We start from the raw sequence: 15,301 nt of genomic DNA, 5'->3' as shown, positions 1-15,301 counted from the left end.
GTACTTCATTCTGTGCTTGCAAAGTGTCAGAACAGCATCAGTGTCCTATTGCAGGACCAGTACTGCTGGACTCCAGCATGGGGTAAACAAAGAGTCTGCTGGGATGAGGCTGGCTGACAACCGGGAAGGAGGGACTGGTGGCTGTGGGAGGAAAAAGGAGACCCTTTGTTGAGGGCAGAATACTATATGACATTTGTAGAGGTATTTCTTTTCTCCCTCTTCTTTGAAACCAATTCTACAAAACACAGCTGCCCTTTCTCTCTACTCATTGAAGAGCTGAAGGACCAATGGAAAAGTAAAATAAGAAAACAACAACCAGCACAGACCTCTGAACCAGGGCTGTATCACCTCCTGCCTCAGGGCCACCGGGAGGTTTTCCATCAGTTCCCCGGGAATCAGAACTGCCTGTGGGTCCTTGCTGCTCAATGCCTTGACATATTTTATCCATGATGGCAACCAGACCAGGGCCAGGCTTCCCTGCCTGCACCTCACCCCACGAATGCACCTTGTTCCTGGATGGCTGTAGGAGGCTCCTGGCACGGCCTTGTGGCTAAACCTGAGTTGAATGCAAGGAATAAGGAAGCCCTAACATAGCTGTGGCACCACGTTAGCCAGGCATTATCTGAAAAAATAACCTCTCCAATCTTTAATCGGGTTGGTTAGTTTTAATCTGGGAGGCAGAAAAGCCCCATGCAGTGGTAGCTGTGGTAGATGCTGAGCTGAAGCATTTCTGTAACGCAGTTTGAGAATTACTCGTCTATTCCTGTTCGTGGCTTTGCTGCTGGAAGAGGATGAGAACTATCCAAATAAACGGCAAAAGCTGTTGTGGTGTACGTGCCACTGATACGGTGGGAGTCCTCACCAAGGAAGTTTACACAAATGCTTTGGTGTTAACTTTATTCACTGGAAAACATCTTTTGATCTGGAACTGTCATTTGTGAGAAGATTTTGCCTCTGGCCTTGTCACAGGTGTAAGAATTACATGTGTGTGAAAGTAGTAGATTGAAAACTTGGATTTAATTTTTTTGCCTCTTGCTTTATTAGTTTGAAAAGAAGTTTTGGCTTTTTTCTCAGTATGTTTGCCTGTACATGGCCAAATTTAAAAAAAACCAACAGCCAGGATTATATGAAGCATAAAACCAGAGCTTTCTCCTCTTTGCTTTCCATAAAAGGAAAATCAGAATACAAAAATATTCTCGATTGAAAATCAGAATTCCCTCTTAACAGCTCCTTGAGTTAAATTAGAGTCCAGCACAGAACAGAGCTTGAAGATGTTGCACTGATCACTTTCCTATGCTTTTTCAGAAAGGGGCTGTTTGCTGGCATGAAGCTGAAGAAGAAGAAAAAAGGCGAAAAAGGGTTGACTATTGCAAACAAAGATGTACTGGGTAAGGCCTCATAAATCAATATTGCAACGGAGAAGCGCAGGTGGGGGGGGTATATTACCACTAATTTCATGTGCACTTATTTGAATTGCGTCTTAGGGCTTAGTATTGATAAAACGGGCAGTAAACTCCTTATCGCTCCCGAGCAAACAGAGAGCTCGTTCTTTTTGCGTTAACTGTTTTGTTAAGTCCAGTTCCAATTCTGTGAGTTCAGACTGCTCTATCTGGTAGAATAAAACAAAAATGCCAGCCTGACTCTTACCGTAGAGAGTTGACGTGTTTTTAAAAACTTTTTTCCTACATTAAAGATAGGTAATTCATTACAGGTTCGAAATTCCTCCAAAAGATCTGCTGCTTCTTAGAACACAAGAGGAGTAAGGCGCAACCTGAGTAGGCTTTGCTGGCTGGCTGGGCTGGCTCAGTAAAGCTGGGAACTTTACTTGGTAGCATTTAAGAGTCCTCCTCTTAAATGAATGGCAGTTCTTTTATTTTTCATATTTTTTTTTACTTTTAACAGCTGTGGGTACACCCACAAGCCGTGCAAAGTCCTGTATTTCTTTCCCTTAACCCCCCATTGGTTTCCAAGCTAAGGGTATGTTCTCCTGCACATCTTACCACTGTCATTTTCCACCTATCATCGCATCCTCCCATTTGCCAAAACAGTAGTTTAGCCACGACAAAGACTACACCACCTGTAATTTTTATTTTGCAGCCTCACGCCTCAATGGAGGTATGAAATAGCATGGAATTTTAAAAGCAGGGACTAGGCATTACTGCAGCCCTTGAATTACAGTGTTGTAATGAACCAAATGTGTGTCTTGACTCACTATTGGGCAGAAACAGGAATATATGTATTTATAGGTTGGGGTCCTTATACTACATCTTCATGTATTTCATTTGTGCCTTTAAGTGGAAAAGTCTGAACTACCAAAAATGCAACAACCACCAGTTTTCTCTTGTCTTGGCTAGAATTTGGGCTTAGCGGATCTATCATGTATTTCATTTGTGCCTTTAAGTGGAAAAGTCTGAACTACCAAAAATGCAACAACCACCAGTTTTCTCTTGTCTTGGCTAGAATTTGGGCTTAGCAGATCTATCAGGGAAGTGTGCAATAGGGGAATGATGTCACTCTGAACTATTTGCATTTTCTGTCACTGGATCCGTACAGGGGAAAAAATCCTTGCCGACCAGTTACACACAACATACTTATGGTTATTGAAGGGAAAAAAAGATAACGATTCAGATATTAAAATGTCAGGAAAATGGACAGGGAATGTCAGGAAAATGTAAAGGGAAAGAAGCATTGCAAAGAGTTTATATGGCAATCGAAACGACATGGAACTCCCAAAAAGTGGTCCAGGCAGGGCGCCAGGCTGACACATGCCTGTTCCACCACCGAGGCGAAGTTTTGTCTGCTTTAGCCACGCAGCAAACAATACAGGCTTTTACATATCCATAATCAACCAGCACGCTCTAGAGTAAACAGGACACGGAGGGTAGTCATGGGAACTTGGTGCTGCAGATGCAAAACTATGGGCAGGTGTCTTTGCCTCAAGGGCTGAAAATCAGGCTGTGCCTACACAAACACAGGGGAGTTCACCTTCCCGGTGTTCTAGGGAGGTTGGAGAAGAGCCAGAGGGAGAGTTGGGGACCATAAAAGTTATATGAGCTTGCCAGTGGAGTAACCTTTGTCGAGTGTGTGTTATGGGAGAATATTAGTGGACGAACCTTCGTGGGGCTGGCTCAAGCCTGGCTGTCCTGCAACACAAGCAAAAGTTGTGTCTGTCTGTACCTGTCTGGTGGTTTGCCTCAGAGTGGGGGCTTCTGAAAGCCAGGAAAAAATGAACAGTCAGACCTGGCTATCCAAGCAAGTTTTACTGTACAATGGCTAGTCCCTTGCTACCATCGCCAGTTCCTGAACACCCCTCAAGTGACCATACCTTTTCAAAGACACAAGGAAGCGCTATGCAGTCCTTTGACTAGTTTTGTAGTGCCAACACAGTGCCCTGGTGTATTTGCAGAAAATGCACTTGGTTGTGTTTCCTTTCATTAGGTGCAAGGCCATACGTATGGTCACCTAAGCCCCTAGGTATTGCTGGGCAAGCCACCTTTCTTGTTGCAGGTACCACTTGACAGCTCCTAGACCAGAAATAACTCACATCCAGAGTCACTGATCATTTCTTGCTTAGAAATATAATTATTGGAATGAACTACAGGCACCCAAATTTTAAACTTCCACTCAAACCAGAACAGCGCCCTTCCCAAGGGAGGTGTTGAACACAGACATGCTTGGCAAGGGACAGAGATGCTGGTAGGACTCTGTCAGACCAGGAGGACAAAGCAGAGCAGTGTAGAAAGGGTTTCTCTGGTCAAATGTACATCTGAGCTAGTTGCTGAGATTTATGACCGTTATGGTCAGGAAGAAAAATAAGCACTTCTGGAAGCAACTTGTCTCATCTGAGTATAACTTTAATTCTCTTTTTCTGTCCTTGATCTCCCAGTTCATCATCTCTGCAGAGAGGGAAGGTGAAAATGGTTTCTAAGCTAGGCTCTGGTGTGGTCACTTGGAAGGGACTGAAGTGCGTCAAACTGTTAAGATAAACCATGGATGGCATACACACAGCTGCAAAGTAATACATGCGAAACCCAGCAACGATCTGTCCCACCGGCTTTCTAGCAGATGGGAGACGGGGCAGTCAGATGCTCAGATGCAAATAGTGTGCATGTGCGGGTTGTGGGTGCACACAGGGTGACAAGTGGCTACAGCCACAATTTCTACGGCATATGATTTTGCTGTAATCAACGCTGCTCAATACAAGCCACTACTGAGGCTCTAGTTGTGACACCCAAATAAATAGAACAGTCAATTCATGGTGATGAATTCACCGCTCTGCTCCAAGTTAGCTTTTTGCTAATAGAAATCACAGGTGGATTTTACTTTCTTGGCTGTTTTCTTCATCAGGTGATCACAACAAAAGTGCAAATCCTCACCATGACGCTCTCGGAAGACAAGAAGAGGGAGAGGAAGACCTAATGAACAGCAATGCACTGTCCAATGTTTTTGGATCCTTAAGCCCTAAGAGGAAAAGGTACTTCTTGGCGTACCTCACCTAACATCCCCCCAAACACCTCTTCCATCCTTCTTGGGAATGGCGTTGCCCTAGGACAATACATTTACTGAAAGAAAATCCATCTGCTGACAGAAGTGATCCCTTCACTCCTGTCTCCCACGTGGCAGAGTGGGATGTACTTGTCAGCAAAATATTATCAGCTCAAGACAGGTTGTCACCAGGTGCTGTCCAGTGCAGGGGGAGATTGAAATGAATGTTCAGAGTGTCCTAACCATGTTAACGAACTCTTTAATGAAAATGAGCCAAAGGGGACAGCAATCTCTATAGCCAAGGGCTTGTGTGGTTGGTTTTTTTCATACATGGGAGGAACGGAGTCAGGTTTGATGGGATCAGCAAGTGAGATCATTCCTATGCATGGCAGGTAGCTGCACTCGTCTGTCTGGATGAAAAACATTTCCCTGTTACCAAGCATATGAGAAAGACAGAGCTGGTCTCTGCTAATGAAATCAAGCCTAACGGCTCACAGCAAAGCTACCTGCCACAAACAATGCTTGCTTAGTGACGAGAAGCCTTTTGAAAACGTGTCCAAGTGCCAACTCTTGCCTAGAGATGCCTAATGACCTGTTTTGTCGTTTGATCAGGGCAAAGCTGGTGACCAGAATTCACGAAGAGGAGATGAAATCCCAGAACTATCAGGTGAGGAGGGTTGATGGCTCTTGTGCACCTGTGAAACCCCCAGACAGGAGGAACCTGAGCCCAGCAGTGTGTGTGGTGTCCTTGTGCCCCACAGATTGCCATCACCGTCATCGAGGCCAGACAGCTGGTGGGTGAGAACATCGACCCTGTGGTGATCATTGAGATAGGTGATGAGAAGAAGCAAACAACAGTAAAGGAAGGCACAAACGCTCCTTTCTACAATGAGGTAGGTGCTTTCTCTTGAAGAAGGCACTTTCTTCAATATCTCTGGGTGGCCTCCACCACTCGGTAGCTCAAAAGGGGATGAACTATGTTTGTAGCACCTGCATGTCTGAGCAGAGAGGTCTGTCCAGGAGCTGTTTGAGTTTCAAGTTTGGCCAAGTAGCAGCAAGACCTCTCTTGGGTTTAGCTCTGTTTGCTCTTTCTCTTCTCAAGCCTTGTCCATCCTGTTCCCCACTCCATCCTGCCCTACTACAACTGCCTCTGCATGTTTTCAAATGATTTGTTTAGGAGCTTTGTCTAAATGGTCGCCTCAACCTCCCTTTTCTACCACTTCATCGTTTCAGCCTTTCCTTGATGTGTGTTTGTCCCAGCTGGTGACAAATGAGACTAAACCAACTCCCCAAATTGAACAGTCCTTTGGGTTTCCTTGTGCCTCCTGTCCCTTCTGACAGTACCCTCTGATGCAGAGTGAGGGCCAGAGGCATTTGCGAAGGGCAGTGCTTTGCAGCCATGCAAGAAAGAGAGCAGAAAACACATCTGGGCCATGGCAAACATGAGCCAGGGAGCAAGGAAAGGGTTTTGCTGTGTGCACCACCATCTCCCCAGCACCTCCAGCGTCACCAGGGCTCTGTGCAGTAACCCAAAAAGCTTAGCCATGCTGCTGACAATGCTGGCTACCAGCACAAGGACAATTCTCACCTGCTGTTCCCTTTTCCCACAGTATTTTGTGTTTGATTTCGTTGGACCGCAGGTCTTGCTGTTCGACAAAATAATCAACATCTCTGTAAGTACCTAGGAAAGCTTAGCACAGTAAGTAAAGTTCATTGTAGTTTGTGTCACTTCAACTCTAAATGGTTCTTCTTAATGTAATTAAAAAGAGCAATCACTTTAGGTACCAAAAGAACAGATTTCAAATGCTTACTGTGTCTGCACACCCAGTGTTGGGTGGTGCCGGATGTCGCTGCTTATTACCTCTGAACCGAATGTGCTCTTCGACTGGGAAGAGCGATAGTGACGTCGTTTAATTGACCTTTTTCTAACAGGTTATGCACAACAAGTTGATTGGGAGTGTGCTGATAGGCTCCTTTAAGGTAGATTTGGGGACAGTGTATGGTCAGCCAGGTAAGTGGTGCATTTGCTGTCATTTTTGTCTATTAAATAAGCTGTGAAGCACCGAAGGAGAGGAGAGGGAGTTGTTTTCCTTTTTTGGATATCGGAGCACCAGAAAAATTTTTGGAAAGAAGTTTGACACTAAAAACACTTTGGCCATCTGCCTGTTGGTGGGAGGCAGTTATCAAGGATGGCTCTTCTTTAGGGGTCAGAGTGGGCAGCTGAATGTTCTACAAAACCCAATGCCGCTCGTTTATTACAGAGCATCCAGAAGGCTGCTCTGTGTGTTGGGGTAGAAGAGGTGGAGGGAGGGAGAGTGGGTTTGAGCGTTGAAGAAATTATGAGAAAAGCACGAAATGAGAGGAGGAGCAGACCATGATGGGAGAGAGAAGAAGGAGATGAAAAAATAGGTGACTATGGGTCAACTTGGCCTGCCATCTTCAGAGCTGTCTAGAGCTTTCTGAGATTTAAAACCAAGAAAACATCACCTACCCCTTTTTTGGCCTGTTTTTATAAACAGCCACAAAACACATATCTTTCTCTACTCTGTAATTATTCGAGGACCTGGTGTCCTCTCAGTCTTCGGGAATGAATGTATTTAGCCCACTTGCTGGAGATGTCACCGAGTTACGGCAGAAGTGTAGAGTCATCCAGGCCAGCCTCTTTTCAGGGCTCCTGCAAGAGTCAGTAGAGAGAAATGGCCTGACTGAAGTGAGCAGCCTACATCTGTGCTTTGACAGCTCTTAGCCTCTGAATTCTGTCCTGTATTTCCTGCTGCTGTCTGTTTAAGTTTGTCCATCTTACAGGTCATCAGTTTTGTGACAAGTGGGCACTTCTCACAGACCCTGCTGACATTAGGACGGGAGCCAAGGGGTACCTGAAGTGTGACATCAGTGTGACGGGGAAAGGTGATGCAGTACAAGCTACCCAGAAAACAGCTGATGCTGAGGAGCAGATTGAAAAGTACTGCAATAGTTTCTTTCTTACTACTTTCTTCTTTACTAAGTACCTCAAGAGTCCTCTGCCCACCTTTCAGTCCATTCCTTGCTAACTCAAGGTTAATAGCGGGATAGCATCGTACACCTGGCTGTTCTGACATGCTCAAAGAGAGTTTTTACAAGCCTCTCATCCAAACTGAAGGGCATGTTCGGGTAACTTTGCTGCAGCTGATGGAGTTGACCATGTCCTGTGGCTAAGTGCCACATTATCCCTGACAGAAGGTTCATTGATCTGAAACCAGTTAAGTATTTCTGAAAAGCAGTGAAGTAAGGAGAAAAAAATATGAGGAAAAGCTAATCCTTCTCCTCTGTCAGATGTGTGTGCGTGGATATTTTTCGTATCCTTAGGTAAGCTCAGGTGCATTAGCATTCTCCCTGTAAAATACAAGAAATTCAAGGTGATAAAGTATGCCAGCATACTCGAAATTATACTGGGACAACGTTTCTGGTCAGTACTGACATACTGGACCGGAGATGGAGAGTCACCAAGATGATGAGGTCTGTAGCACATAGTCTGAAGGGAAAGGTATGCATTTAAGCGTGGGAGGGTGGGGAGTTGGCTCCTTGAGCCTTAAGAAGAGCAGGTTAAGGGGTATCCTACATGAAGAAGGCAGATCCAAACTCTTCAGAGGAATACAGCAGAAGGATGAGAGGCTTTACATGCAGGGTAAAACAAGAGAATTTCATAACAGATGCAAGAATATATATTTTTTTTTTTACCACAAAAGTGGTCAAATGTAACAGGGGCCCAGAGGTAGTGGGGAATTTCCATCCTTGAAGTTGTTCAGAATTTATTGGACGAGGTCCTGAGCAACGTGATCGAACTGGTTCTGGTTCTATATCACACAGACAAGTGTGCTGAGCAATGTTGTTTCATTTTCTCATGGTAACCAGATAACATTTTGGCTTAGATGCAGGAGCATTTCTGCCTCTTCTCAGGATGCAAGCTAACTCGAGATGACAATTTTCTTGACAAGAAATATCACTTCATTGTCTGAGTTTTCAATTTTAAGAAAATGTTTTCTTTTTTTCTTTCAGGAACCTCTTGATTCCCAAAGGTTTTCCATCTGAAAGACCATGGGCCAGATTTTATGTGAGAATTTATAGAGCAGAAGGACTTCCAAAGATGAACTCTAGCATCATGGCCAATGTCACCAAAGCATTCATAGGCGACAGTAAGGACCTTGTGGATCCCTATGTGGTGGTCATGTTTGCGGGTCAAATGGTAATTAGGATCCTCTTGATCGCAAATGTAGGCCTCTTTCCTATGAGCTGTGCTACAGGCAGGTGTTTATGCTGATCTCCTTTAACTTACAGTTACATAAATTAGGTAAAACACATATTTCTGTCATCAAAAAGAGAATTCTCAGTTCTTAAATTATGCAGGAACAAAGTGATGGAAACACTTAGTTCCAGCAGACTTAATAGCCTCACAGCAGTAGGTTAGAGTTAGGCAGCAGGAGGGGAAAGGCAATTCCATAGATCTGTTACAAAAGCATCAAGTTAGAAGACGGTAAATTACCCAGCGTGGTATTAGGTGAAGTGCTACGTTCTCTTCTCCCCAGAGTGAAAAAAGGAAGAAGGGCTGGAATCAGTAAAGGTGGTTCCATCTGGGTCTTAGGCCTGTGCCTTGGCTTCTGGATTGCTCTGCTGTAATTCAGGACTCGTGCAACTTTTCTCTGGGGAGCAGAGGCGGAAGCGTTTGAGTAGACCCAGTCTAAGTGTTGCCTGGCTTCATTTTTCCTGAAGCTCCTTCAACATCGAACACGGTGCTACAGAGAGCTGCTGAGAGAGGGGTACACCCATGAAACACCGTGTCAGGGACCTTGTCTTGATTATTGGTGCAAATAAGTAAAGAATCAAACTGGAAATTATTTTAAGCTAGCGATGCTGGGTTTTTTTGTGCAAGGAAGCCTTAGGGAGAACTCCAGTTAGTCCTTTACCAATGATTCAGGTGTGAGAACAAGGCTCTTGGTGCTAATTTTGAGTTCTGTTGTGAATCCAAATTGCAAAGTGTTCCATGTCAAACCAGTATGGGTGAAAATGGTCCAATGCATGCAGCTACTCCAGGTGTGATAGAGGGCTGAAAAAGAGACAGGAATGGGTCACTGATGGGAGTTTGCATGCTGCTCTGTAAAGTACAGGTGTAGAGGTATTTTCTGACTTGGTTCTCCCCACCACATGTGGAAGTGGAAGGCCTGCCGCTGCCTGTGGCTCTGCAGACCATGATACTCTTCTGCCCTCTCCTTCAGGCTAGGAGGAACGGCTCCGGTCCTACATCCCTAGCGCGCAGGCGTACGCCCGGAACGTGAGCCACAGCAATCGGATCTTACGCTAGATAAATCTCCTCATTTAAAGTGATTTCATTGGTACATGCAGCCTGGTAGCTGTAATGAATTCCATCTTTTATGAGACAAATTCTGCTGCGTTATCGCTACCCAGGTATTGCAGAAGCTGTTTGAGGCGCAAGTGCCAAAGTCTGGCTTCACAGATAGGTTTTGTGCATGAGGGCTCTGAAGAATGAGATGTTATTGCAGGCTCTGCAGTGTGCAGGTGAGAATTCCTTAGCCATAACGTGGTCTTTATCAGATATGGAGGGGAAAATAAACAAGCTAATAGGAAAGCCAGAGCACCTTCAAGACAGGGTATTTGTGCTTTAAAAATAACCGGGGAGATGCAATTTGTGATTCTCCAGAGTCTGACTCCTCTGAGGTTAAAGTTTGGGGTTTCGTTGGTTTTGTTTTTTTTTTTTAACTTTCATTTTAGGGCCGGACAGCAGTGCAAAAGAACTGTGCAGATCCGGTATGGCATGAACAGGTTATCTTCAAGGAAATGTTCCCTCCTCTCTGCCGGAGAGTCAAAATCCAGGTCTGGGATGAAGGTAGCATGAATGACGTGGCCTTAGCCACTCACTTCATTGACTTGAAGAAAATATCAAATGAGCAGGATGGTGACAAAGGTAAAGGGGAAAATGTCTGTTCCAGAATATGCCCTTAAGGTAAAATCTACTTGCTTGGTATCTGGGCACTGGCTAATCCCATTTTAGGAATTCAAGTGAACACCCACAGTCTTTGTTGGTTCTGAGAGACCTTTTCTTGCTTGATTCCAAGTTCCATTACGTTGCACTCAGTGTGTGGTGGCCTGTCACTGCCTTTCTCGCTACAGGGCCGCTCCATAATTTGGTACCTTCTTTGTGACTGTGGCAATAGTCTGCCCCAATCCGTTAGGGATGACTGATGCACTGTTGTAGTTCATGCAAATTTCTGTTGGGTAATGAAAACACAAAGTACAAACCGTGGGCAGAGCAGGCTTGTGGCTTTGATCTGCCCAGTAAGAGCAAAGTATTTAGGAAAGGCTCAAGTGGGTGCTATGACAGGTCAAGGAGGTACCATGGACTAGTGACATTGTCCTCACATAGGTGAGGTAAAGCTTGCTATCTGGACTCTTCTCACTGATCCACATGTGGAACATGGTCAGTTACCACAGCTCAGCCAAGGCCCAGTAACTCCTTAAATTTGTCAATTCAAATGCGTATCTGAGTCCTTAATCAGAAAATAAAAGATAAATCATAAACCAAGCAGTGACATGGCTTGGGAACAGTTTGGACAAGGTGAGAAAGCCTCTGTTCTGCTCTGTTCCCACCATGCCCCAGCCCTCAGCCTATGGGAGCAAGCTCGTCTCTTCAGGCGGTGCAAGAGGCCTCATGCCCTAGCACGCGTGGTACGAGCGTCTCCTCAGAAAGTGCTCTGTACCAGCAGAGTCCCTGCTTGGGTATTGGCAGAGACTTCTCGGTGCCGACGCACTGCACTGCAAACAGTGCTCTGTATGAGGTGGTCCCCAGCTGCATAGCAGTGGGTCCAGGGTTGGCTTTGGGTGTGCGAGAGGCAAGATTTCTTGGAGCAGGCACTGAGGAGAGCGTACTAACACCTAACAGAAATGCTGTAAAAGGTGCTTTATCTGCAGGGTTTTTACCTACCTTTGGACCTGCCTGGGTCAACCTCTATGGCTCACCCAGGAACCACAGCCTCATGGACGACCACCAGGAGCTTAATGAAGGTTTTGGAGAAGGTGTCTCCTTCAGGGGACGTCTCTTCATTGAGATTGCTGTGGAGATACTTTCAGGAGGAGCCCGCGAGTCAAAGTTTTCAAGTATGATCAAGGATATCAAATTGCCATCTAAAGATAAAGTACCCAAAGGAAAAGAGAAAACCGAGAAGGCAGGAGAGGATCGAAAGTCAGTTTCGCCTTCAGATAAGATGAACTCAACTGAAGTGGAAGTCGAGCCATTCAATGTGCCTTCAGAGGTGGGTAGAATGTTATTGATTGACGTGTGTCCCTAAAGCTCAACGGATGGCACCGACATGTCTATTAGGGCTCAGGCCATGTAATACTGCTTTTATGGGCTCACGTGCTGAGCCAATACTTGAGCTTGGATTCTCTACTCCACCACACCACCGTGTGCGAGCAACAGCATGTGCCAGCTCCGTATGTTCTACCCAATAAATAGGAAAAAAAAGATTCCCATAACCAATTTTCTTCCCCCTTCAGAATGTCATTGATCAAAATTTTGGCTTTAGTGGGAGTTCCACCTCAGCGCTTAGGGCAGTCTTGTCCTTTATTAGAGCTGATTCTTGGTCCTTTGACTCCATCTCTACAATTAAATAGGAGAGGAGAAACTGTTCTTTGGTCTCGAGGCTTAGCCTTGACAAGTGCTCTTCCTTGGCCTGTGTCCTTAGGCATTGCTAGCATCAGTGCTGGCCAGAGAGGTCAAGGAGTGGGTTCGCAGAGAAATGGCATGGGTAATGGCAAGCCAGCTGCACTCTGGTCTGGCTTTGTATACTCGTATAGCTGTAAATTGCCTCTGTCCCTCAGTTCTTCTCTGAAGATTGTAATAGAGGCGACATGAGAAGAAATTTATTTTCGTATAGATTTTCCTTTATGTGGAAGAAATCCTTTTTTGTGAGCAGCTCAAACACTGTGGTCTTACATGCTAGCTAATACTGCAGGTAGAGGAGCAAACCCTGCTGCAACACCAATAAATATTAATAGTAGTAATAAGGATTTCTTTCTGGCTCCTGTGCCTCACTTTCAAGTACAGCATGAGTAAAAGGCAACAACATAATACAGTGATGCTTGATACTCTTTTGATTTTGACATTCTTCAATATTGTGTGCTGCAGTAGGCACGGTAATTGTGTTACAGCTCTCTGAAAGGAAATGCAGGGACCAGAGACATTGCAAACAAGGTGAAAAATGTCTCACAGAGCCTCTGAAACAACAGGCAAATTATACCCAGCCCCTCAGCACAACTTTATTGACCTATTCTGGCAGCAAGAAGACATTAAACATTTGCAATTTTATTTCGTTACAATGGGAGATAGATGAGTGTGTCATAGTCTCCGAGCCTCAGCTTTACTGAGCACCTTGTGCTCTGGCTGCCTACTAAAAATAATCAAGACACAGGGAAGTTAAATCTCCTCTGAAGCTGCAGTCTCTTTGAGGTCTTGGCTTTGGTGTGTGATGCTGCTAATCCTTTTGCTGAAGACCTATGCCCTGTTATTGTGCACAGCAGAGGGTTTTCAACATGAAGAGATCATAGACTGTGTCAAAAGCTGTTTGTGCTTTGCAAAAGTCAGGGAAACAATTATTTGTATACAGCTGATGTTTTATTCATTGCCTCAGTCTGTTGCAAAAGAAGCTAGTACCGATCTTGCCTGCTGGGCTTCGGTACACGGATGCCTGTGCTGCGACATGAGTAGGGTCTGTATTGGAAAGATTGTGGCAGTCAGGGTGTAAATCTGAGGAGAGCTCAAACCATAAAATATATCCCCTTTGAGCTTAGTCTTCGTTTGGGGCTATTAGCTTGTTTTGTTAATGACCCAAGAGCCAGGGACAAGCAGATGCTGGGTCTCCAATAGGTTTAATCAGAGCCTAGCAGAGCCTTAAAACTCCACAGAGGGTTGTTATACTTTTCGGGGTGTGCTGCTGCGCTGAGCTCCTTTGGTTCCCGTGCTTCCAAATTCCTTCAAAATCTGAAAACAAGGTTACTGGCTTGCTGGTTTCTGTGTGGCAATGCCAGGGAAGGCAAAGAGCGAGGGACTGCATCCCCCTGCACTAAGACCCCACCCTTGAGCCTCTGGTTTAAAATACAGCAGGATAAAAAATTGGACTGCTTCGTTCCAGTAGGCTTCTGCATAGGTCTGCCATCTAAAATGTGGACATCAGAAATCTTTGTGACATAGTAGTGTCGCTGGGATCTGAGATCAAAGCCTTGACTTTGAGCAATGTCAAAGTCTTGATAGGACAAACACACAGTTAATGTCACAGGCCGTTGGTTCAGGTCATCCTGGGACAAGCAGAGCAGGGTCAGCACTGCCCTGCCTGGACACACCATGCTGGCGGCGTTCACTATTGCAACGCAAAGGAAGGCTGCTGCCACACTCGCTGGTAAATGTCTCGTATCGGGACGGCGATGTTTTTGTTGCTGTTGCACTAAAGGAGTGTCCTTAGACTGCCCTTGAGCTTCCATAAATGTATAGTTTGAATGATGGTATAAGAGTATGTGAAGATGCTGAAATCGTTTAATAGCAACTAATGGTGAGGCGGAGTATGAAGTGAGAGGTGATGGCTTTTATGTAACCGGTTATGATATAACTAGACACTACTGACAAGAACAAAGACACACAGGCTTACTTACCTCTTTTTTCCAATCATATCGATTTCTCAGAGAAGAGGTATTACCTCTTCCAACAAGTCATGCCTCACCTACACCTCAGACTGATAGATGTACAACAGTAAACACAGCTGGTAAAGACTTGTAAAGACTCTTCTGAGCTGTAAAAAAGAGTAGAAGGTAAAATAAACATAATAAATCTTACTCCTTCTTCTCCAATAGGTCTATGAAGAGAACTTTGAGGAATTTCTCCTCTTTGGGACATTTTTTGAAGCCACAATGATCGATAGAAAGGTTGGGGACAAGCCAATAACCTTTGAGGTTTCCGTTGGTAAGTGTGTTAAGCTCTTCTCCAAAGCAGAGGGGGAGTCTCAGGAGCAAGAGGATGCTGCGTTTTGTTGACAGCTGTGTCGCAGGGCTCAGCTTCAGAGCAGGGCTTACATTTGAATTAAACCCTAAGCATCACTTCTCTGGATAACAGTCAAGCTGGGCATACTGATGCTTAGCTGTCTCCATTCCCAAGTGTCCTGGACTAATAAAAATCCTCTCACCCACTACAAACAGCTACTCACCCAGTATTTAGCCTCCTAATCTTTTGGGAGATGAAACTGAAATAATCTGCTTCAGGGCAGAGTTCATTCTGTGGTGCCCATTGCAAGAAGTCCTTGGCAGGGAGGATTCCTGTGGACCATCTCGGCCATCGTTGTTAGGCTACATGTAGGTCTGTGAGTGTGGCGTGGAGCGAAGTCTCGAAGAGCATGCACCAGCTTGTCCCCTAAGATCTTCCCGGTAAGCACTGTCCTCTTTCTGACTGAAGCAGGACTGTCCTGCGTGAGGGTCCTCCTCATGGTGGAGCTGAATTGGGAGCAGACTAAAGAGAAAATGAAGGTATTGTCGTGATGATTGAGTGGGTATTTTCAAAGCAGAAGAAATTTTCCTGAAGAGAGAAGCTTGAATTGGCTTCATTTCCTTTGCAGGGGTTTGCTTCTTTCTGTAGGAGCCCCACTTAGAGTCCAGTCTCACCCTGGCACTTCCCATTTTGGGCTTATGTACCTGAGTGTGCTCAACTGTAAGGCTCCGTGCAGGGAGAGATGTTTGTAACAAACAGGACAATCACGGAGCGGTATCGATTCATGCTGACACTTAG

The 15,301-nt window shown here is 45.2% G+C and overlaps 1 protein-coding gene across 1 annotated transcript in view; it reads left to right on the top strand.

The window, feature by feature from the left end:
• The first annotated feature begins 1,324 nt into the window (after positions 1-1,324).
• Positions 1,325-15,301, top strand: part of FER1L6 (fer-1-like family member 6) — a 55,999-nt gene continuing 42,022 nt past the window's right edge. Inside the window, exons 1-11 of the mRNA XM_010132799.1 lie at positions 1,325-1,388; positions 4,348-4,474; positions 5,098-5,152; positions 5,247-5,378; positions 6,096-6,158; positions 6,418-6,496; positions 7,291-7,447; positions 8,521-8,707; positions 10,249-10,441; positions 11,446-11,786; positions 14,377-14,485. Of these exons, the coding sequence (XP_010131101.1) occupies positions 1,325-1,388; positions 4,348-4,474; positions 5,098-5,152; positions 5,247-5,378; positions 6,096-6,158; positions 6,418-6,496; positions 7,291-7,447; positions 8,521-8,707; positions 10,249-10,441; positions 11,446-11,786; positions 14,377-14,485 (1,507 nt within the window). The remainder of the gene's footprint in view (positions 1,389-4,347; positions 4,475-5,097; positions 5,153-5,246; positions 5,379-6,095; positions 6,159-6,417; positions 6,497-7,290; positions 7,448-8,520; positions 8,708-10,248; positions 10,442-11,445; positions 11,787-14,376; positions 14,486-15,301) is intronic.

The sequence above is a fragment of the Buceros rhinoceros genome, unplaced genomic scaffold (genome assembly GCF_000710305.1).
Source record: "Buceros rhinoceros silvestris isolate BGI_N320 unplaced genomic scaffold, ASM71030v1 scaffold5733, whole genome shotgun sequence".
Lineage (NCBI taxonomy): Eukaryota > Metazoa > Chordata > Aves > Bucerotiformes > Bucerotidae > Buceros > Buceros rhinoceros.
This window is presented reverse-complemented; position numbering and strand designations above follow the sequence as displayed.